This window comes from Sorex fumeus, unplaced genomic scaffold, assembly GCF_029834395.1.
Source record: "Sorex fumeus unplaced genomic scaffold, SorFum_2.1 ptg000044l, whole genome shotgun sequence".
Lineage (NCBI taxonomy): Eukaryota > Metazoa > Chordata > Mammalia > Eulipotyphla > Soricidae > Sorex > Sorex fumeus.
Window position 1 is genome coordinate 55,944,702 of NW_026606101.1, and position 24,442 is coordinate 55,969,143.

Here is a 24,442-nt window from a genome sequence, read left to right on the forward strand (position 1 = left end):
ACCTGAGACAAAGTTGATCTAAGAAAGAGGAAAAATTATGGGACATTTTTGTGACCCAAGAGCACAGATGGGGGGAACAATTTAAACTGGAAGAAATGAAGGCTAATTCATGTTTTATGTAATTATTTTTGTGTGATAGCATTAACAGAACTTTCACACTTAGTGCTAAAATAGTTCATTTCAGGAAGCATTTTCTAGGCCTGAAGAGATGGTATAGGATTTATGTCACTTGCTTTGGTCTCACCCTGATTTCTTCCCCTGATCACTGCCAGGTGTAATCCCTGAGCACAGGACCTAGTGTCAACTCTTTTAAAAAATCACATTTTGGGGGGCTGGAGAAATAGCACAGCAGATAGGGTATTTGCCTTGCACGCAGCCGACCTAGGTTCGATTCCCAGCATCCCATATGGTCCCCCAAGCACCGCCAAGAGTAATTCCTGAGTGCATGAACCAGGTGTAACTCCTGTGCATTGCCAAGTGTGACCCAAAAAGCAAAAGAAAAAAAACACATTTTTTAAAATATAGATTTAAAAAAAAAAGAAAAAATGTGAAAGAATTCTCTGTGTTCAAAGTATGAAGAACTCGATAGAAAAAGGTCAGTGTATTTACAACCAGCCTCTTCTATAGACAGTATATAGCACTGTAGCACTGTCCTCTCATTGTTCATCGATTTGCTCAAGCCGGGACTAGTAAAGTCTCCATTGTGAGTCTTGTTGTTACTGTTTTTGGCATATTGAATATGCCATGCGGCGGGATTCTCTCAGTAGTTTGCTGGGCTCTCCGAGAGAGATGGAGGAATCAAACCCGGGTTGACCGCATGTAAACACCCTATCTGCGGTGCTATCGCTCTAGCCCATAGACAATATATAGAACATTAAATTAAATAATAGTGAAGAAAACATAGTCTATGGAATAAGATTCAGAAATAGCCTAACTTTATCAGAACCTCACAGTAAATCAATACTAGAACTCATATTTGAACTCGTTTCTGTCTCACTGCAAACTCCACTGTCCTACTCTCAAGGAACTATAAAATTGAAAGAAATACAGAGCTCAGCAGATAGCTGAAAAGGGCACATGCCTTGCCTATGTGAGGTCCTCAATTCAACCCTGGCACCACATGCTCCCTGTTTCTCAAATCACTTTTGGGTGTTCGTGGTGGCCCTCAGCACTGTTGAGTGAAACAGCACCATCTTATGCTGAATCACCACATCACCCAGTCTACAGCATTGGAACCTGGCATTCCTGAGTTTTTCCTAGCCCCTGAGCACTGCTAAGAAAGCCTCTCACACTACTTTTTTTTTTGTATTAAAAAAAATTGGAAGATTTACAAGATGAGTGATCATAGTGTTGTCCTCAAGTTTCATAAAAACCTCTACAGAAGATTAATGTTACAGTGGAAAATGGGCTAGATTAACATAGAGAAAATGTAACAAAAGACCAAGATAATTCGAAGGAGAAAGATTGTATTTCAAATAAGGGACCAGGAAATACTTGTGGGGAGGAGAGCACTGAGGGCTGGGCAGGCATTTGAAAGGCAGCAAAGCCAAGATGAGAGACGATTATCCCTCTGACACTCCTCAAGGAAGCTGAGACTTACAGAGCTGGAAGGCTTGTCCCAGGTTTCAGAGCTGAGAGTGGTGACGGCAGAAATTCAGAAGACTTTGAAGAGTCAGTGATTAAAACGAAAAACGTGGACAATACAAGTAAGCAGGGACATGGCTGGAGTGATAGTCCACAGGGCAGGCCACTTGCCTTGCAGGTGACTGACCCTGGTTCGATCCCCTGAACCTTACATTGTCCCAGGAGCACTTATTTTGAGCACAAAGCCAGGACTAGCCCTGAGCACTGTCTGGTGTATTCCAAAAAACGAATTCACACAAAAATAAGTGAGCACAAAGAAATCACAACTTCCTTGTGAAAACTGTGAAAGAAAGAGAAATAAAGGACTACTGAAACCAATGGAAACTTTCACTCTTCCCTGAGCACAGAGCCAAGAGTAAGCCCCAGAGCACTCCTGGGTGTGGTCCCAAAACAAAAACTAAAGGAAAAAGAATGTGTTTATTCCACTTAAAGGATTTTTTTGTCAGTCCCATATGCTTTGTTCTTTAAGATCTAAGTCACATTAACAGTCTCTTTTAAAATGTACTAAGTTTGAACAATTTACTTATTTTCATACTGAATGTCATAAACTAAAAGCTATTGGGGGATATTCTGAGTCCTGTTTATCTTCTGGTATTCACCTGGATTTCAGGTTATAATACCTAGAACTTAGATCTTTGAATAGTTGGGATGTGTTTGTGGACCCACATACATAATAATTCACAGGAAGGTGTATTTGCATTTACTATTGTATAATTTGTACCTTTTTTACCTACACTTTTGTCACTGCTTAAGAACTACTTTCGATTTTCCTACTTCCTTGTCTTCCAGTTTCTTCTGAAGAAAGAATTTAAAGTAAACAAAAAGTGTCCAAAAATGCCATCCATGGGATTATGCTCCATAACTTCCACTTTAGTGTTGGAGCCATTATATTCACTTCTGCTCTATTTACTAGTTAACCATTTTCAATCTTTACTCCATGCGGCAATTCATAATTCCTTCAATTCTCTGATAACCAATACCAATGAAACAATCAGGATAATAGTTTTATTTATAGTTTTCTTTCCATATTTTCAGGTGTATAAATTAACAAATTTGGACCATACAGATTAATGTTTCTAAACCTCAGCAAGTACTCTATACATTTGTCTTTCTACCTCAACTATCTAACATATTTCATCACATCATCATGGAACTCTTTTTTTTTTCAGTGATACCTCCATCGTTGAAATAAGATCTTCATGTAGGGGTGACACCAAAACCCACATCTTTGCAAAAAAAATAACTCTGCTTCCTGCTTTAAAAAAAATCCGAAACTATCAAGCAGTTATTAGTTTTTCTCCTGCTTAATTTTTAAATTTTTGGTTTGGGGCCCACATCTCCACATCTGGCTATGCTCAAGACTTATTCCTGCCTCTCTGGGATAATTCTTTGAGGGACACAGGGTACTATTGGTAGTGCATAATTTGTCTCTTTCCTTTTATACTGAAGTAATGGAGTTCAGGGATTAAATTCATACCTATCAACTCTACTTAAATCTTTCAACTGATTTCTAACACTTTCTTAAAAGACCTTTCACCATCCCCTTACTAATAACTGCCCCCTGCTTGGTTATTTTCTTTTGGTTTTACTTTTTTTTTAGATTTTTAAGTATAACTTAAACTATTTTTATCAAAATATATCTTAAAATATTTCCCTTTCATCCTTATTCACTCTTCAGATACTAAAATTTTCTTTGTGTTACATTTATCTATGAGATGTGTTAGTGGTAAAATTATAAATGGCTTCCTTAGATAGGTTTTAGATCTTTGTTTTTTCTTAGCTCTTTCTGACTCCTTCATTGTCTTTGCTGCTTTTTAAAAGTGTTTTACCTCCTTGTTTTCTAAGATGTGATAAACTTCTCGGTGTCTGTTAATTCTTAGAGTCTTTCAATAGTATCCCTAGGACCTGTTCTGCTGAGGTTCTTGTAATCACTCTTAAGGATTAATTTTCACTTTGTGGTGAGGATTTCTGCATCTAAACTTCTGACCCTTTCCACTCAATCCTCAGAGCTTAAAATTTATTCAACTATCTGTTTTGCTTATAAAATATCTCATAGGTACTTCAAATGCAACATACTAAGATTTCACTCATCTCTTTCTCTCCTAGACAGCTCTTCCAACTATATTTACTGAATTCATAAGTGAATCATCAGCCACTTCATCCAAAAACCTTGGAAATATGAAATCATCCTTGACTGTCTTTTTTTCCATTAGAAACATCAACAAGAGCTGATTTAACCTTTTCATTACTAATTGAATTTGTTTCCATTGTCTCTATTCCTCATTTCTGCTATATTCTAGTTGTGTCATTTAGACAGTACACAATTGATTTAATTACAAATCAATACGCTGTAAATTCTCCCTTCATAAAACTTCAAAATAATCAATATAAGGCATGTTTTTACAGTTTCAGGATTCAATCATTAAATAGTATAAATTTATACTAACCTACACATATGATAAAAGCACTGTAGCACTGTCCTCCCATTGTTCATCGATTTGCTCTAGCAGGCCCAGTAACATCTCCATTGTGAGACTTCTTGTCACTGTGTTTGGCATATCGAATACATCACAGGTAGCTTGCTAGGCCTTGCCGTGCAGGCGAGATACTCTAGGTAGCCTGCAGGGCTCTCCAAGAGGGGCGGAGGAATGGAGCATGGGTCAACCAGGTTGGTCGCATGCGAGGCAAACATGCATTTACCTTGCATGTGGCCGACCTGGGTTCGATTCCTCCATCCCTCTCGGAGAGCCTAGAAAGCTACTGAGAGTATTCCACCCACAGGGCAGAGCCTGCCAAGCTCCCTGTGGCGTATTTGACATGCCAAAAACAGTAACAAGTCTCACAGTGGAGATGTTATTGGTGCCTGCTCAAGCAAATAGATATGATAAAAAACACTATAAAATTAAAAACCACACTTAATGTTCACAAATGGATGAAAATTAAATGGATACTCTGAATCATATCAGTTGATTATAAAAAATGTCATTGTCCTCCTTGTACTTATATTTGATTTGTAAGATGTTTGTATTGGCTATTAAAGGAAACTTGTAAAGCTTAGATGACCTATCTTTATTATTTTTTTCAAATTGCATATAAATTTGAACCTTTTTAGAAGGTTTCCCAGGCACCTCTCAGAAGGCTTGAAGGCCACTTCCATTAATACTTGGCCCACAGCTGAAGGCCATCACAGGACCACACCCACTAGTGCTCAGGAGCCATGCAATCCTAGAGTTCAAACTCAGGTCCCTGGTATGCTAGGCATGCACTGCTGACCATGGAGATCTCTCCCCAGCCTATAATTACCCGGGCATGCAAAGTTTATTTAATATTTCTTAATAAAAGTATCATTTTGCATATATTGGGAGTATTGAAATAGTTATGTCCTTCATGGTAAGTAATGGTAAGTCCTCCCATTGTTCATCTATTTGGTAGAGTGGGCCCAGTAACGTCTCCATTTTGAGACCTGTTGTTACTGTGTTTGGCATGTCGAATACATCATGGGTAGCTTGCCAGGCTTTGCCATGTGGGCGAGATACTCTCGGTAGCTTGCCAGGCTCTCCGAGAGGGGCGGAGGAATTGAACCCGGCTCGGCTGGGCTTGCTGCGTGCAAGACAAACGCCTTACCACTGTGCTATCGCTCTAGCCCATACAAACATATTATATATAAATGTTGGCTTTCTTCCTCACCTCTGGCTCCCTCCCAGCATTCTCTGCTTATAACTTTGTTCTTTGTTATTGTTGTTGTTTTTGTTGTTGTTTGACCACACCCAGCTTTACTCAGGGCTTACTCCTGTATCTGTACTCAGGTTTCACTCCCAGCATGGCTCAGGGGGCCATAGAGATCAAACCCAGGTCAGCCACATGCAAGGCAAGGATCCTACTGGCTCTTTTATCACTCCAGTCCCTCTGCCTACAACTTTTCAAGTGTACTGTCAGAGTCATTTATAATTTTTTGTGTATACTCAACTATTATCTATTCTGAAGTTTTATATCTGCTATTTAAAATAGATCACTCATTTATGTCATGAGTTTTTTTCTAACCTGACTAATTTCCTCTCATTATTTAAGAATATTTCCTTGATCCTTAAAAAGATATTCTGTTTTTATGATATTGCAATGTCACTAATAGAACATTTATTAAAGACTCCTCTTCCTGCTTGTCTTTTCCACAGTGACATTCTAGAGAATGAGGTAGCTACATTCTAAGATGAACTTGCCAATAATTCAGAGATTGGTGGATGATATCTTTTGAGAAAATTCATCATTTACTTCATGCGTATAGATATAAAGTTAATTTTTTAAGTAATGAAAAATGAGGGTCTACCAACAAAAAAAGCATATGAAATGAAGCCAGAAGAAGAAAGATAAACACAGGATGGTTTTACTTGTATGTGGTACTTAGAATAACAAGATGAGAAAATACATAGTTTAAAATGGGGATTCTTAGATCACCCTTGACCTCAGAGTATAGGGAGCAAAGGAAAAAAATAGTGGAGGGGAAGAGAAGGGGAGAAGAGATGGATTAGAAGCAACAAGGAGCAAGGGTCAAGGGGATTCAGGTACATCAGTGGTGTTAGGAATTATAGAGCTAAATCTCAACCAAGGGACAACAACACTGAAATCATGAAACCCAAACATTAGCAACCAAACTAAAAAAATGCCTGTCAACATGGCAGACTAGGGATGGAAGGGTAGGAGAGGGAACCTGGGAACACTGGTAGAGAAAAGTTGACACTGGTGGTAGAATTGGTACTAAAACATTGTCTAAAACCCAACTATGATTTGCATCTCAGTGATGATTAGTGATGTAGAGTATTTTTTCATTTTTTCTTTTTGGCCATTTCTTTAAGGAAGGTTCTGTTCATTTCTTCTCCCCATTTTTTATATGATTGGGTGTTTTTTTCTTGTAAGGTTCTACCAGTACCTTGTATATTTTTGATATTAACCCCTTATCAGATGGGAATTGGGATAATAGCTTTTCCAATTCCATGGACTGTCTTTGTATCTTGGTCACTGTTTCTTTTGAGGTGCAGAAACTTCTTTGTTTAATGTAGTCCTATTTATTAATCTTTGCTTTCACTTGCTTGGTCAGTAGTGTTTGATCTTTGAAGATGCCTTGAGATTCATTGTCATAAAAAGTTTGACTGTGTTTTCTTCCGTATACCTTATGGATTCAGGTCTGATGTAGAGGTCTTTAATCCATTTGATCTGACTTTTGTGCATGACGATATGCCACAGAGACTGGCACATATCCAAATGAACAAGAACAACTGGTGCTGATATGGATGCAGGGAGAAAGGGACCCTCATTCATTGCGTATGGTAGTGTTGACTGATCCAGTATTTTTGGAAAACAATATTAACATTTCTCAAAGAACTAGAAACTGTGCTTTCATTCGATTCATCAGTACCAGTTCTGGAATATACCACGGGGGTCCAAAAATACAGCAGAAACAGCATCTGCACTTCTATATTCATTTTAACACTATTCATAATAACCAGAATCTGGAAACAACCTGAGAGCCTAAGAATGGACGTATGGATAAAGAAACTATGGAACATATACACAACGGAATACTATATAGCTGTTAAGGAAAACGAGGCCATGAAATTTTCCTATAAATGCATAGATGGGGAGAGTGTTGTGCTGAGTGAAATGAGTCAGGAGGAGAGTAAGAGATATAGAATGACTGCATTTATTTGTGTTATGCTAAAAGTTAAATTTAAATTTTCATTTTTATTTTCTGCTTCTGCTTTTTAACTTGTTGAAACAAAAATGATAAACTAATGATTTGGATAACTGGAGAACTGATCCCATACAGCTGGGCTGGATGACTGGAGAATTGATAACTGATCCATACAATTGAGTTAGTGTTGGGAGCAAAGGGTGGTGTGCAGAGATCCTTGGAAGAGGGAAGTGCATACACTGAAACAATTATTAATAAACCGCAAAATTTTAATATATAGAATATCTATCTATATATGTATATATTTAAAAACTAGTTTCTATAAGACTTAATAAGGGAAATCTGGTGTTTGCAATCTCAAACATTGTGTTGGTTGTGGTAGTATAGGGTGTAACTATATGTATTAGAAAAAAATGCTGTGATAATAGATGTGAATGATTTATTGAAAAATAGGACTCATGACATTGCCTAAAAAAAGCAGTAGTTCATTTGTATAACTTGTAAAGTGTTCTCTACAGGCCTCAAAGATTTTGCTAATTGCCTTCTTGTTTTCTTTATCCAATATGCTTTAATTTTAGTATTCAGTATCTTAAATACAGAAACTATAACAATTGCTTTTTTTTCTTTTAAGGTTTGTAGAAACCCCAGCCCATTTCTCTTGGAAAGAAAGTTATTACCGATCCACCATGTCCCAGAGCACACAGACAAGTGAATTCCTCAGTCCAGAGGTTTTTCAGCATATTTGGGATTTCTTGGAACAGTAAGTATCAAGAAAGCCGAGAAATTGTGGGTGCTCAAAATATTGTGTATTGTGAACTCTTTCTAGAAACAGTAGAAATTAGTGAACATTTGTTGAGAGAATTTGTTCTCACCAATATATCTGAGTTAAAATTCAGAGAAGATGTTTTCCATTTCTAACACCAAAATATTATTATTATTAATCATTCTAAGTGGCATAATTTGAATATTCAGAAGAACTCTTCTGCCCAACCCAAAGTAACTTCTCCAGGGACTCCATGGTATTCATATCCTACACCTTTGACTTAATGACTTTTATCTCTGCAATGTGAATACCTCCTGAGAAAACAAAACATTAAATTTGGTTGGCCATCTGTGCCTTATTAGGAGAATGATCTTAATTTTCTTTATAAATTCCCTAGCTTCGATAAGTGGGTAAATTAAGGAAGGAAAAGGAATATTAGAGTACCAAAAATCCTAAGGAATAGTATGTAAAATATTCTTTCTCTGATATCCATCTTATCCTGCATTTACCTTAATAATTTTTTAATGTGACAGGGATCATAATTCCCAGTTTGAAAATAGGGTGTGTATTTTAACTGCCTAAGATTACACATCAGATAATTGGTTGAGTCAAGAATCTAACCTTAGGTGTCTGATCATTTAACTTTCTTTATTAGTGAAACACCATGAGGTACAGTTGTACACTTACAAATTTTTGTGCTTGGGTTTCAGTTATACAATGATTGAATACCCATCCCTCCACCAGTACCCATTCTCTACCACCACTGATCCCAGTATCCCTCCCACCCCCCATACCCCCTTCCCACCCTGCCTCTGTGGCAGGGCATTCCCTTTTGTTCTCTCTCTCCTTTTGGGTGCTGTGGTTAAGAAATAGAACTCTTATTATTACCAACTTAATATATGTCTGTGTTTTGTTCATTTCCTTGAATAACAGTTTTCTTTATATTTTGTGGTAGGCCCATATGTTCCGTTCAGCCCATTGACTTGAACTTTGTGGATGAACCATCCGAAAATGGTACAACAAACAAGATTGAGATTAGCATGGATTGCATCCGCATGCAGGACTCGGACTTGAGTGACCCCATGTGGGTGAGTGGTCTGAGCTTCCCCCTTTAATCTGTGAGCCATGATATCAACATCTTTTTCAAATCTGTCTCTTTCAAGGCATCTGCAAAAAAAGCAAATGGCTGTGAATGTGCAAGTCACTGCAGAGAGTAAATGTGGCTAGCAGAGGGATTTGCCTCTTATGGAGTCTAGGTCTGCTTCAGCTTTCTATGGTTCTTGTTCAACTGCCTTAAAGAAGAAATTGGAAATAACTACTAATCTATTTTTAGAATTAAGTCGATTTGGAGGTTAGCCAATTTACCAAGAGACCACTCCTGATGATAGTTGGATAATTGGGCCATCAATTCAATGCCAGGGCCCAAAGATTCAATGTTGTTCCAGTCTTGAGTTGCTGAGGGCAACCTTACCCCTCAGTGGTATCGAGGTACTTCAGGACTATCCCTGTAGCTATTCTGGAGATTATGCGGTGCTAGAGATTGAACTTGAATTAGGAGCTTTGATGAGAATGTATCCCAATGCTTGTGATATTTATCCAGCTTTATTTAGTTGTTTTTTTTATTAAAATTTATTAATATTGAGATAGCATTCTACAATTAAGTTAATGAATAGTTTTTATTTTTGTCTTTGTTTCTGGTTTGGGGTTCATTCTGACAATGCTCAGTACTTCTGGCTCTGTGTCCAGGGGTCACTCCTTGCCATTCTCAGGGTTTATATGTAATTCCAGGATAGAAGAATTTCTGGCTACAAGACTAAAATGCCCTAGCCCCTATGCTATCTACTCTAGGCCCAGTGTTAATGCTTTATCTGAATTGCTGATTGTGTCTTTTTTGTTAGAGAGGACACTATCAGACCAAGCTTTTACGATTAATACAAGCAGTGTTATAATCAGAGTCTATAGTGGAATGTTAGCAAAATACTTTTCATAAAATCATCTATCTCATGAATTCCTGGAACTATTCTTCTTTACTAAAGGGTGAAATAAATTCTATGTTGATACACATATATAAGTGTCTGATAATATAAGGAGAGAAAAAATGGATAACATCCCTAAAATGAACATTTCTCTTAAACAAGTCATTCTTTTGTGACCTTCAGCCTCAGTTTCACATCTATAAAATATTTCAAACTTCCATGCGACACCTATCTTCTTTTTTTTTACCCATTCCTCCACCAGTGCCCATTCTCCACCACCAATGAACCCAGTAGCCCTCCCACTCCCACTCCCACACCCCATCCCCCCACCCTACCCCACCTCCCCACCCCACCTCTATGGTACGTCATTCCCTTTTGTTCTCTCTTTCCTTTAGCGTGTTGTGCTTTGCAATAGAGGTATTGAGTGGCCATCATGTTTGGTCTATAGTCTACTTTCAGCACACATCTCCCATCCTGGGCAAGACCTCCAAACACCCTTTACTTGGTGTTCCCTTCTCTATCTGAGCTGCCTTTTCCCTCAGCATGTGCTGCCAGCTTCCAAGCCGTGGAGCAGACCTCCTGGTACTTCTCTTGACTATTCTTGGGTGTTAATCTCCCCTTCTGTTACTTTATATTCCCCAGATGAGAGCAGTCTTTCAATGTCTGTCCCTCTCTTTCTAACTCATTTCACTTAGCATGATACTTTCCATGTAGAAACACTTGTTTGTAAATTTCATGACTTCATCATTTCTAACAGCTGCATAATATACCATTGGGAGCACATATCTTCTAAACAAGATAAAGATTATAATAGAATATGATTGATAGTACACTTTCCTGAGATTTTTACATCTGCTTTTGTGTTGTTAACAATTGTGCTATTCATAGTGCTAGATTATTTATTTAATTTTTTGGATCACTCCCTGCCGTATTCAGGGCTTACTCCTGGCTCTGTGCTGAGGGATCACTCCTGGTAGGTCTCGAGAAACCATATTGGCTGCCTGACTTCAAATGTAGGTTGGCAGCACACAATACAAGCGCCCTACCCACTGTACTATATCTCCAGCCACAAGGAACATAAGGATGATTTATTATTGCAAACCAATTAATAAAATGAACATCAACAAAATGAAGGATAAAAATGGTATGGTCATCTAACATACATATGAAAATCATTTGACAGATACATTATGAAATAAGTAACAAAAGGGACTGAAAAAAACATACATTAATATTAGTAAGACAGTATATGTCAAACTAACAATAATATCCTATTCAAATAAGTAAAACTGAAATCTTCCTTTACAGTTAGGAATATGGCAAGGATGACCATCTTCAACACCTTAATTTTTTTTTCAGTAATTTTTGTTTGTTTGTTTAATGAATCACTGAGGTACAGCTATAGACCTACAAACTTTCGTGCTTACATTTCATACAATGATCCAGTACCATCCTCCACCAGTGCCCATTCTCCACCACCGATGATCTCAGTATCCCTCCCACCACTCCCACCCCATCCCTCTCACCCCACCCTGACTCTGTGTCAGGGCATTCCTTTTTGCTCTCTCTATCCTTTTGGGTCAACACCTTTTTTTAACCTACTATTGAAAGTTCTAAAAAGAGCAATTAGGCAAAAGAAAGATAATAAAATATTATCAAAACTCAAATTGAAGAAGTAAAGCTGTCACTGTTAGCTTATGACATTATGTGGAAAGTTCTGAAGAAACCACTAAAATATTTTGAAATAATTAAAACAATGAAGCTGATGACTACAAAATTAATATATTAAAATCCACTGAATTTTATATTAAAGAAGGATATACAACAGAAATACATTTAAGAAATCAATCACATTTAATATTATATCAAACCAATGAAATACCTTAGAAATATGTTTAAAAGTTCAAGACCTTTGATTGATCACCGAGATATGTCAGTAAAAGTGAAAGTAATAGAAGACACATAAGTAGAAATATATATCATTCTGTTGGATTGGAAGAATTAACAAGGTTAAAGTGATCATATCATTTAAACAACATGCAGATTCGATTTTTTATCACCTATTCTAATTTCAGCAGTTCTCTTTTCAGAATTAGAAGAAAAGTTTCTTAAATTCATATTGGATTCCTTAAAGGCCCTGAATATTCATATAAAATACAGAACAAATAATAACAGATGTAGAGGTATCTCTCTGACTTCCAAACTATATCGAGAACCTAAAGAACATAAAATTGAATAAAAATGGCATGTAGATAGGTATAATTGACCCATCCTTTAAATCTATTTAAATATATACAACTAATTTGTGACAAAGTATATATAATGAAGAAAATGAAGCCGTTTTAGTATCACTGGGAAAACTGGACACCCACATGAAAATAATTTTAAAAATTACCATTTCATATCATGTACAAAATTTAATTCAAAATGGATTAAAGACTTTATTTTATAACCAGGAACCATAGAACATACTGAAGAAAAATCTGTTGCTATGTTTTTTTATATTGGTTTCAGCAATGTCTTGTGGACTACAATACCAAGGAAAAACCTATTTTCTATATATTATTAAATAGCAAAATAATCAAATTCTCCAGCAGTAAAATTAAAAGTTTGTGCTAAGCCAAAGAAACAATCAAAGCATAAAATTGCCTACTTAAATGGAGAAAATATTCAGAACTCATTGTCTTAGTAGGGTTTAATATAACAAGTATTTGAAAAACTTGGGTATTTTTAAAACAGTACCCAAGTTTTAGAAACAAAAATGCTCATTGATGGATCACTAGATGAAGATCTGAAATATATACACAATTGAATACTACTCCACTACTTAAAAAAAATGCAGTCTTATTTTTACTACAGCATGAGGTTCATGACATGGACTTTTAAGAATATATCCTAACATTTGAAGTACAAGAAGAATGAGAAAAAAATGATTTTAAAAATGGACTAAAATTCTGAAAATGTGCTTTCCAAAGATGATATGGAAAAACTTAATATGAAAAGAATAAAATTCCCATGATTTATTATTAGACATATGGAAATTAAAACACATCACCATATGCCTCTTACTATAGCTAATATACAAATTATCAGTTTTGGCAAAAACTTGGAGAAAGAAAATGAATCCTCATGTACCATTGGAAAATTCTTAATTTATACAGATACTATAGAAATTATATGAAGACATTTCAAAAACCTAAGGAAAGAAGAAATGTGATGTGCTCCAGAAAATATAGTGACGAGTATTTAACTGAAGAATAGAAAGAAGAAAAAGAAACACTAGTTAGCAAAGAAATAAGCACTCCTTGTATTCACTGAAATAGTATTTCCAGTACCCAAGTTTTAGAAACAAAATTGCTCATTGATGGATGACTAGATGAAGATCTGAAATATATACACAATTGAATACGACTCCACTACTTAAAAAAATGCGAACTTATATTTACAACAGCATGAGGTTCGTGCCATGGGCTTTTAAGAATATATCCTAACATTTGCACTTCTATGTTCATTGCAGCACTATTCACAATAGTCAAAATCTGGAAGCAACCCAAGTGTTCAAGAATAGATGACTGGATAATAAAGAAACTATGGTATATATACACAATGGAATACTACTCGACTAAAAGAAAAGATGAAATCATGCAAATGTCTTCTGTGTGGATGGATCTGGAGAGTATCATGCTGAGTAAAGGTAGTCAGAATGAAAGGGGCAAATATAGAATGATCTCTTTCATATGTGGGATATTAAGAAACAGAGTAAGAGAATAACATTTGCCCAAAGGCAACAGAACCTGAGAACTGGTCTATAGAAGTGAACTTACCATGGTGCAGGGGATGGAGGGAAAACTGGTCTGCAGGGAAACTATAGAATGTTGTATGCATGAAACCCAAAGTGAAATAAATCAGAGAAAGATAAATACCAAATTATTTCACTCTTGTGAAAGATAAAGAAATCAAGCAAAGACGAAAATAATCAAATTAGTAAAAGTAAAAAGTAAAGGCCCTCCCGTTGATCATCGATTTGCTCGAGCGGGCCCAGTAACGTCTCCATTGGAGACTTTGTTGTTACTGTGTTTGGCATATCAAATCTGTCACGGGGAGCTTGCCAGGCTCTGCCGAGCAGGCGAGATACTCTCGGTAGCTTGCCGGGCTTTCCGAGAGGGGCGGAGGAATCAAACTCGGGTCGGCCATGTTGGCTGCGTGCAAGGCAAACGCCCTACCACTGTGCTATCGCTGTGCTATCAACACGCAAATCAAATTATAGGAATAAAATATTGGTTACCAGAGGGGAAGGAGAAAGACAAATTGAGCATGTTTAGTTGTTTTGGGAAAATGGCAACTGTACTTTTTCATACTTTGGTTAGGTTAAGTAAGGTTAGGTCAAGTAGAATTTAATGCTTTAAAATTCAAGAGTTATTTATTATGTTATGTTCACCAACAAAAGTATCATAAATCAATGTTACTTTTAAAAGATACAAAATTTAAAAAGGCACATTTCAATACTGGAGAAATAGTAGGAGGGTTAAGGACTAGCTTTATAGACCCTAGTTTGATCTCTAGCACTACAAATGGTCACAGTACCACCAGTAGTGATCCCTGAGCACTTATTCAAGAGCATAGTCTGAGCAGTAGTCCTTAAGTACAGTCAGATGTGGCCCTAGATGTATTACCCCCTCCAAAAATAGATTGATTTTTAAAAATTTGGTAAAAAAATTTACTTAAAAGACAAAATGATTTTTTTACTCCCTCCCCCCCCCCCCCACACACACACACACACACTCACACACTCACACACACACACAATAGCTTTTGGGGGAAGTGTGGTCTGAATGATACCAAATCATTTTTGTTGAAGAAATGAAACAAATGGAAGCTCTTAAAACTATAAGAGCCCTGCCGTTGGTATGCCCTGCCTTTCTTAGCCGCTATAAATAAAACTTTACTGGAATTTTAACTATCCACTTTTGGATACGAGCAGTACTTTATGATACTGACACAAGATGAAGTGGAAAAAGGGAAAAGAAAACAACCAAAAATAGAAAGCTGTGACTTTCTAAATACAAAGATACTTTGCCAATAAAGTGATAAGGGAATTATATATTACAGTATTGATGCCTTTCATTTTAATATGTAAAATTTTTCAATTATCTTTAAATTAGTGAAAGGAAACTTGCAGATAAATCCAATAATATGTTCATTTAAAGCCTCTAAGTGTATTGTAGTTGAACATAAATGTAGCTCAATTCTGACTTGATAGTGACTTAGAAGTTAGGATATCTCCAATTTATTAATTTGCTCATTTCTTGAGTTAATTCATAGAACCTATGTCGGAAAACTGACCTCTCCATCTTTTCCCCAAGGATTTCCCAACTCATTCAAGTTTATAAAATTTTAATTGAGTCAAGCATACTCTTTCACAGTTCCTATTACCTTTTCATGTACTAAAGCATTTTATTGTGAAATTCTGCTACGTATAACACTATCACTATCACCCCGTTGTTCATCAATTTGCTCAAGCGGGTGCCAATAACGTCTCCATTTGTCCCTGTCACGTGCTAGTATAACCCTAAGGCATATTGGAGGCTCTTTAAGGGTCAGGGGAATGAGGACCATCATTGTTACTGTTTTTGGCATATCAAGTATGCCACGGGTAGCTTGCCAAGCTCTGCTGTGAGGGTGGAATACTCTTGCTAGCTTCCAGGCTCTCTGAGAGGGATGGAGGCTTTTGGGACAGCCTCTAATCACCTTTACAGGTGTTCCCAGTCAGGCATATATTTGGACAGGATACTCTCAGTAGTCTGCCAGGTTCTCTGAGAGTGAGAACTAAAGAATAAGAGGTCGCGAAACTGCAAATGTGGCCGTATGTTTCTGGGTGCTTAGTTTTATAGTCTCTGAATCCTGGCTATTGATGGGGTTACATGGCAGTTATATTAGAAATTTTGACCATAAAAACGTAGCAATATTTCACTAATCAAGTCCTACCAACCATCAACACCCAGTTTGTCACAATTCTTCCTGGAACACATTTTGTCTCAGTATTCACTATTCTAAATTAGAAAACCTCCTTATGTGGCAATGGAGGTGTATTTTTAGTCATGTTACTTTATAAACAGTGTTACAGTTGTTGATTTCTCTGTCTGTAAAGGGTCTAGGGCAAAGAATGATCTCTCTCATATGCAAGGTACAAAGTTAGGGAACAACAAATGTCCAAAGATAATGTCACTGCATGGTGTGAGGTAGGGAAGGCTAGTCTGGGAGGAAAACCTTAGACAATTGCTCAGCGAAGTGATCAACTTAGATAAGTACAGAGACAGGGTGTTGAAAGGAGGTAAAATGATAGACATGAATATGTATAACATGATATGCATGATCAGCAGCATTATTATAAAGCACAGGGCTTAAAGCACTGTAGCACTGTCTTCCTGTTGTTCATTGATTTGCTTGAGTGAGCACCAGTAACATCTCCATTGTGAGACTTGTTGTTACTGTTTTTGGCATATCAAATACATCACGGGTAGCTTGCCAGGATTTGCCGTGCGGGCAAGATAATCTTGGTAGCTTGCCCGATTCTCTGAGAGGGGTGTAGGAATCGAACCTGGGTCGGCCACGTGCAAGGCAAACACCCTACCCTCTATGCTATTGCTCCGGCCCACAGGGCTTAAAAGATAAATAAATCAATATGATGAAGGAAAAAGTGTCTCCATAGAGGCAGGAAGGGGTGAGGGAGAACAGGAGGGAAATTTGAGGACATTCTTGGAGAGAAGTGGACACTGGTGAAGGGATTGCTGAAACATTGGAAAGCTGGAATTCAACCATGAATAAACTTGGAACTTTGTAATTCATGTGATTCAATAAAAAAAAATGAAATATGTAAATGGATTTGATCCCAAGAGGGGAAATACAAACAAATAAAGGGGCAGGAACTCTTATTTTGCCATGTCCAGAATTTGCTAAACACTGACTAAATCCCTGGGGATTTTTGAAATCATGATAATGAGGCCTGATGAACTTTAAAAATAAAATAAGGGGCTGGAGCATAGCACAGTGGGTAGGGTGTTTGCCTTGCACGTGGCTTACCCGGATTCGATTCCCAGGATCCCATATTGTCCTCTGAGCACCACCAAGAGTAATTCGTGAGTGCAGAGCCAGGAGTAACCCCTGTGCATCGCCAGATGTGATCCGCCCCCCCCAAAAAAGTAAAATAAATAAATAAATAAATCTATCTTTCAAACAGCCATGTCTAAAACAAATTCTACCAGTGACTGAAATGTTGTTCAGCATGGTAGCACTGAGTAATATACCTTAGGGAAATTTTAAATGTGACAATGGAGGAACTCAATTTTATTTAATGTTAAGTTTTAGCTTTTTTATTTATTTATTTATTTATTGCTTTTTGGGTCACACCCAGCGATGCTCAGGGGTTATTCCTGGCTCTGTACTCAGGAATTACTCCTGGCGGTGCTTGGGGGACCATATGGGATGCCGGGGATCAAACTCAGGTCGGCTGCATGCAAGGCAAACGCCCTACCCGCTGTGCTATTGCTCAGGCCCAAGTTTTAGCTAATTTAAATTTAAATGGTCATGTATGGCGAATTTAGGGTAGCATTTAGATTTCACAAAGCCAGGCATTATTCCAACAAAAGTTTGAATAAAATTAACTTAAACTTCCATAGCAGCAAAGCTTTCTGCCATGTTTTTCCTTTTAATTTTCCTTTTAATTTTAATACGCTAATATGAAAAGATGTGTTTTTCAAAAAGCTTGCCCTTAATTTTTATTTCAGTTATTGTGATGACTGAGGGAGAAAGGTCAAAAACCTGGTTGTAGTGCTTGCACATATATTCACTGCATATTGCATCATTAAATGTGGTGCCTGAGTTCCACTGTGGTACACACGGTTGTGATCCAACTCTTGGCCATAGTACTTACACATCTTTAGTTGTGATTTTTACCAGGGGTTATGGATTTTAGCTTCAGTGTCCTTCACATATATGTATAAATCCTGGAGGTCTTCCACTTTGTGGTGATGCTGGTGACCTCGCAGCAAAGACTTCAGGATCATACTTTGCTCATGCGAGTGTTATTAGACATTGAACTAATGGCCTCATGCTAGCAAGTCAGGGTTTTTGAACCCTGAACCCCCCCACCCCAGACTCATCATTATGTTTTGGTTCCATTCTTTTTTCTATTCTGCTTGAAGGTACCCAGATTTTTCCCCTGAATTTTAAAACTTCAGTTGAAAACTCTGAGTATTTTCATAACTAAGAAGCTATGCTAGAAACCTAGCAGAGTACATGAGAAAAGTGTTTATTATGCAATAATGTTAGAGTAAGGATAACTAAGGGGGGAAATACCAGAAAATACAAGATATAATTGCTCTCATGGTTGTTTTTTAGCTAGGAATGCATTGACTGATGATTTTTAGATTATTATAATTTAAGAAATTATAATGCTTAAGAGGATTATCTTTTTGTGTTTAAAATTTTGGAGGATCATTTCTAAAGATAGATAAATGACACTGATTCTTTGAATAGATTTTTAGTAATCCTCAAATGGCAAGTTACATTTAAAACTGAGCTTTCAACTTGAAATCCTCCAAATTTTCTTATTTAAATTACCACTTTTTGAAACTATATTTCTCTTACTCTCTTTATTTGATGATAGTAACAAAGTCTAATAACTTAGTCTTCTATATTTGACAATACTAGAAACACATATAATAAATTTTAAAGTTATATATAATCCTTATTTTATAAATTAACAGATCAAAAGTAAGGAGATTAAATAAATTTTTAAAGATGACACTATACTCCGCATCAATCAAAATATTCCACCCAAACACTAAAGTCAATCTTTCCTTTTCCCATTCTTCAAAGGTATTGTGATTGAAAGGAATCGGAGGTCTGTTTATATTTTTCAAAAAAACTGTTATATACCCTAAGAGGGAAACATTAACTTTCCTAATAGCAGAGGGTTTTCACACTTTTTCTTCTGGAAAGGCATAGGATATTATTGGTAGTCAGAAATAATAAAACAGGGTTCTAGCATCATGGTTAGCAACTGAGTCTGAAACTATTTGCCAGATAAAAATGACAGTTATAAGGAATCAGGAATGAGGCCCAAACTAATAAAATTTTCAAGGAGTCAGGGATTGATAAGATTCGGGGGTAAGTACAAGTAAGAGAACTGGAGGTTTGCCAGTATGGGAAATAGAATAGGTCACTTGGGAACAGTTGCATTGAAAGAAATATATAAAGTGAAATAAACTTGATTAAATAAACTTGCCTTCTACCCCTGTCAAACAGCTGAGACTCTGGTAATAAACTAAATAGAGAGATGCTGATACTTTCCTTGCTTTAGACTCATTTCTTCCTTTTCAAATATGACCATGTGTGCTGACCACATTCATGTGGTTAGGCAACACTTTCAGCCCCCAGAAGCAGGAAGAAAAAATGGTGAGCTTGCTTGGGATGCTATAGAACTAGGAAGCCTTGAATCCTGGATCTTCCAAACTGACAAAAGATGCAGCTCTTATGAAGTTCTTTTCTCCCATGATTTGATATCCTTTCCTCTCTTTCCTGTAGGTTATAACTAAATAATTCTAAACCTCGTCACATAAATTACTTTTACCTTCAACATATGAAAAATATTTTGGATCTCAGCCAAGCATTCTCTCATAGCATAAAAATATGAATTTGTGGCATGAAATAACATGTCAGATTATTAAGAGCAGAAATCTTAAAGCTTTTGTCACATAGTTATTGATTTTTTGGATACACCCTTTAACAATTAATCATAAAATGAAATCATTTTTTTTATTCTTATTACAAAGGGAATCTGAATTTCCAGGAATGGGCATGTCTTCATTAGAACACTGATGTCACTAACAAATGAATCAAAATGAATGATAGCAAATGAAAGTAAATAGGGTTTTTTAGTTTGATACTTTATGTTCCTAAGATACTTATTGATTCTTGATTCTGTTGTCTAGTATATTACCTTTTATTTTGGCTTTTCATTATCCATAACATTAAAACTATATAACTTTGCTTTGAATTATTTATAAACTAAGCATGTTAGTTTTGTCTACAAGAGGTAGATGATGATATTAACAAAGAAACTGTCATATTATAAAAACTATTTAGCTCTTCTTTTTTTCATTTCTTTGTACCTTTTTTGGGTGTGCGGGCAGGGTGGTTGAGTCACACCCCTCAATGCTCAGGGATCATTCCTGGTGATAGTCAGCCACCATGTAAAGTTTCTGCACTCAAACCTGGATCAAGCAACTTAGAGGCTGAACTCTCTCTTCTGCCCTGTACTTATTATTTTTAAAATATTTTCCCATTTCATTTTTCCTAAAAAATGAATGGTTAAATTGTTTATGGTTTCAATTTCCATATAAGGCACTAAACGATGCAATGATGCTTCCAATAGAACTATTTTGTCTGTTTTCAAAGTTAGATTATACTTCACAAGAAGGTTTATTTTAAGGAACCAGAGAGAAAAGACAGCATGTAGGACACCTGCTTGCTCATGACTGATTTGGGTTCCATCCCAGCACTTCATATATACCCCTGAGCACCTCCAGCAGTGATCCATGAACACAGAGCCAGAAGTAAGCCTTGAGGAAAGCTCAGTGTGGTCCCAAAATAAAATTTAAAAAGAAGATTGTTTTAATGTTTATGAGGTTATCTTCTATATATCTAAGTGGAATGATTGTATATCTTTTAAACAGTCATTGCCTAATACCTGTGCATGCAATGCATGGAAATTTTGTGAGACTTTTAATTTTTAAAAGTTGTAGGTGATCAGTTTACTTTTTAATTTTATTTTAAAATGTTTTTTATTGAAATAGATTTTTTTATACTTGCAGTATGGCTACAGCAATCCCTCTGCCATTATCCCACTATCCTATTCAACCTCCCACCTATTCTTAAGTTCCTTAGTTCCCAGTTTTATTAATCATGTCTGAAGATTTATTTTCATTTTTTTAAAACGTTGCCTTGCTCTTTAGTAATAAAAAATGCAAATTGAAACAATCATTTTATCATCTCTTCGGTCAGCAAGATTCAAATGATTGAAAATATCTAGTAAGTTGGGAAACAATCCATCTTTTCACTTACTGTCAGAGTATAAATTCCAACAATATGTTTTGGAGTGAAAGATACCTATTCTCTCTAATTTAATTTAAAAATTTCTCTTCATCATATGTGCAGCCACTAGAAAATAATTCAAATATACACACACATGCATATTGACATGAATACATTTAAATAGGAACAAAAGTTTTAAAATAGTATACACATATATAGTTCAGTAAAGTGATAATAGTATAAAATTCTGTGTACCATAATAATATATAAAGTTGCTATTAGAGACTGTAGAGATAGTACAGTATGGAGGGCACTTACCTTGCTGGTGGGGTTCAATTTTTGGCACCCTATAATGTCCTTCATCAGTCCCCTAAGCAATGCCAGGTGCTCCCTGAGCCAAGAGTAAGAGCCTGGAGTAAGCCATAAGCATCATCCTTGGGTATGGCCCCCAAACAAAACAAACCAAAACAAGGAGTAAATTGGTCTTGGGCCGGAGCAATAGTGCAGCAGGTAGGGCAATTGCACAGAGCCAACCTGGATTTGATCCCTGGCGCCGCCTTTAGTCCCTATAGTCACTGAGTCCCCGCACCCTCCCCCACAAAATAAGCAGCTGTTTAAAGCAAAATGAGAGTTAACTTCACCATTGTAAGATGGTACTTGAATTATTATATTTGGTAATTTTTATCTTGCCAATTATATGATTTATGATCCTTTTGTTGTTTATGATTCTAATTGTGATTTCTGATTTGATGCTTTCTGTGAGACACCTTTATATTCAGAAAAGATTTTGTAGTATTGATGCAAAAATTTAGTGTATGATAGAATCTACTGGTGAAATCATAAGAATTAATTTTGGGGGTATCTTTAGTAATAAATATATAGAGATGGTTTATTTTAGGGTATATTTTTATAAATTGTCATTTTGAGGAATTGGCTGCTTTTATAGAATATTTATTCCCTTAACCCTGAAATGGTATTATCTTTCATTTCTGGTTTTGGTAATTTGCATGCATTTTTCTCTCTTGGTCTCGCTGGAGATATATCAGTTTTGTTAACCTTCATAAAACTCAGTTGAACATCTTTAGTTTCATTGTTCTTCTCTTATTCTTCTGTTTTCAGCTTCCACATTTCTGTTTTGTTATTGATTGTACTTTTTATTTGGGGTTTATTTTGCTTTTCATTCTCAAGTTTCTTATTTTGGAAAGTGGTGTAATTATTAAATTGAGCTTTTCTTTTAATTTGTACTTACACTTACGTATTTTCCATAAATATGGATCTAATTGTGCTATATAAGATTGTTTTTGAGGGGAAGGGAAGGGCATATACAGTGGTGCTCAAAGACTACTCCTAACTCTGTTCAAGGGTCACATCTGGTGGTGCATGGGTAATGATTCAGCACGGAGACTGGAAATATATTCAGGCACATGCAAGGCGAGCATCTTAACCACTTTACTAGCTCTCTGACCCCATCCCATACATTTTTGTTGTTGTCACTTATATAGGGGCCACAACAACACCAGATAATGCAAGCAGGGTTAATCTCAGCAAAGCTCGGGGAAACACAGGACGGTTTTAATCCAGAGCCTTGCACCTGTAAAACATATGCCTTAGTAAAACACATGCTCTACCACTTACCTCTCTGAACCACATCTCTGGCTTCCCCTACATTTTAATTTGCTTTTCCTTTGGGTTCCACATGAAATTTCCTTTTACTTCAGCACAAAATGTTTTCCAATTTCCCATGAGATGTCATCTTCAATTTTTTGAAGTATTTATATATTTTCAGTTATATTTCCATTAGTGACTCAGTTTAATAGTTTGTGGATAGGAAATATACCATGTATTAGTTCATTTTTCTCAAATTATTAAGATCTGGTCATAAAGATTGTATGTGAATTGAGTTGTTTGTTTTTCATGTGCCAAACCTTGGATTGATTCTAAGTTCTCATATAGTTCCCAGAAGTGATCCCTGAGTACAGAATCAGGATTAAGTCCCAAGTATCACAAGGTATAGGCCAAAATATAAAGTAAATAAATTAACAAACAAAATGTGCATACATCAACATGAGGTGTATGTTAATAACTCTTTTATGGATACTTTTAAAAGAATGTATTTGCTTTGTTGGGTACAGGGGTGCATTGATGCATTAGAGTTGATTGGTTTATACCTGTAATTCTTCTATCTTCTTGCTTGTTTCCTTTCTATCAGTTCCATTATTGGAAAGATTGAAGACATCTACTCTGTTATAAATTTGCCTATAGTACAGTGAGTAGGTTGTTTGCCTTGCACAAGATTGACTCAGGTTTGATCCTCGGCATCCCACTTGGTGCCCCGAGCACCACCAGGAGTGATTCCTGAGTACAGAACCAGTAATAACCCCTGAGCATCACTGTCACTGTCACTGTCCTCCCATTGTTCATTGATTTGCTCGAGTGGGCCCAGTAATGTCTCCATTGTGACAATTGTCACTGCGTTTGGCATACGAATACACCATGGGGAGCTTGCCAGGCTTTACCGAACGGGTGAGATACTCTCGGTAGCTTGCCAGGCTCTCCGAGAGGGGCGGAGGAATCGAACTCGGGTTGGCCATGTTAGTCGCTTGTAAGGCAAACACCCTACCCACTCTGCTATCGCTCCAGCCCTCCTGAGCATCACTGACCCAAAAAGAAAAAAAAATTTATCAGTGTTCCTTCATGTATATTGAAACTCTTTAGTTAAGATCATCATATTTTAAACTGTGGTGAATTGACCGTGCTATCACATTATTTCTCTGTATCACTCATATTCTATTTTTCTCTAAAGATTACCTTGCTTTTATATTAATACAGCCTAATCTGCCTTTGATGAATTTTTCATGGTAATACTTTTTTTATAATCTTACTATGATACAGTATTTATCATTTTGTATGAAGTCCGTTTTAGCTTAGGATCATTTGTATTGATTCTGGAAATCTATGCTTTTTAGTGTGCTTACATCATGGACCATTTATTTTTCTTTTCTTTTTTCAAAATTTGAAGCATGCTGATGATTGACAATCCTGTCCATGATAGGGTTTGGTGCATACAGGATTCCAACAGTACAAACCCTCCTCCAGAGTACTCCTCCCTATCATGTTGCTTCAGGGTCCCCGCCCAACCACCCAAAACCCCCTAGACACCTCACCCTTGGTAAACTCAGTACTGTAAACAAGTTCTCAGGTTCTGTTGTCTTTAATCACTTGTTATTCTTATGTTTCCTTATAGCCCATATAGGTAAGAGATCATTCTGAATCTGTCCC

The 24,442-nt window shown here is 36.5% G+C and overlaps 1 protein-coding gene across 4 annotated transcripts in view; it reads left to right on the forward strand.

Annotated features, from left to right (window-relative positions):
• Positions 1-24,442, forward strand: part of TP63 (tumor protein p63) — a 250,617-nt gene that overhangs the window by 93,400 nt on the left and 132,775 nt on the right. For all 4 annotated transcript variants that reach the window (XM_056121602.1, XM_056121603.1, XM_056121604.1 and 1 more), the window contains exons 2-3: positions 7,962-8,090; positions 9,049-9,181. In XM_056121602.1, the coding sequence (XP_055977577.1) occupies positions 7,962-8,090; positions 9,049-9,181 (262 nt within the window). The remainder of the gene's footprint in view (positions 1-7,961; positions 8,091-9,048; positions 9,182-24,442) is intronic.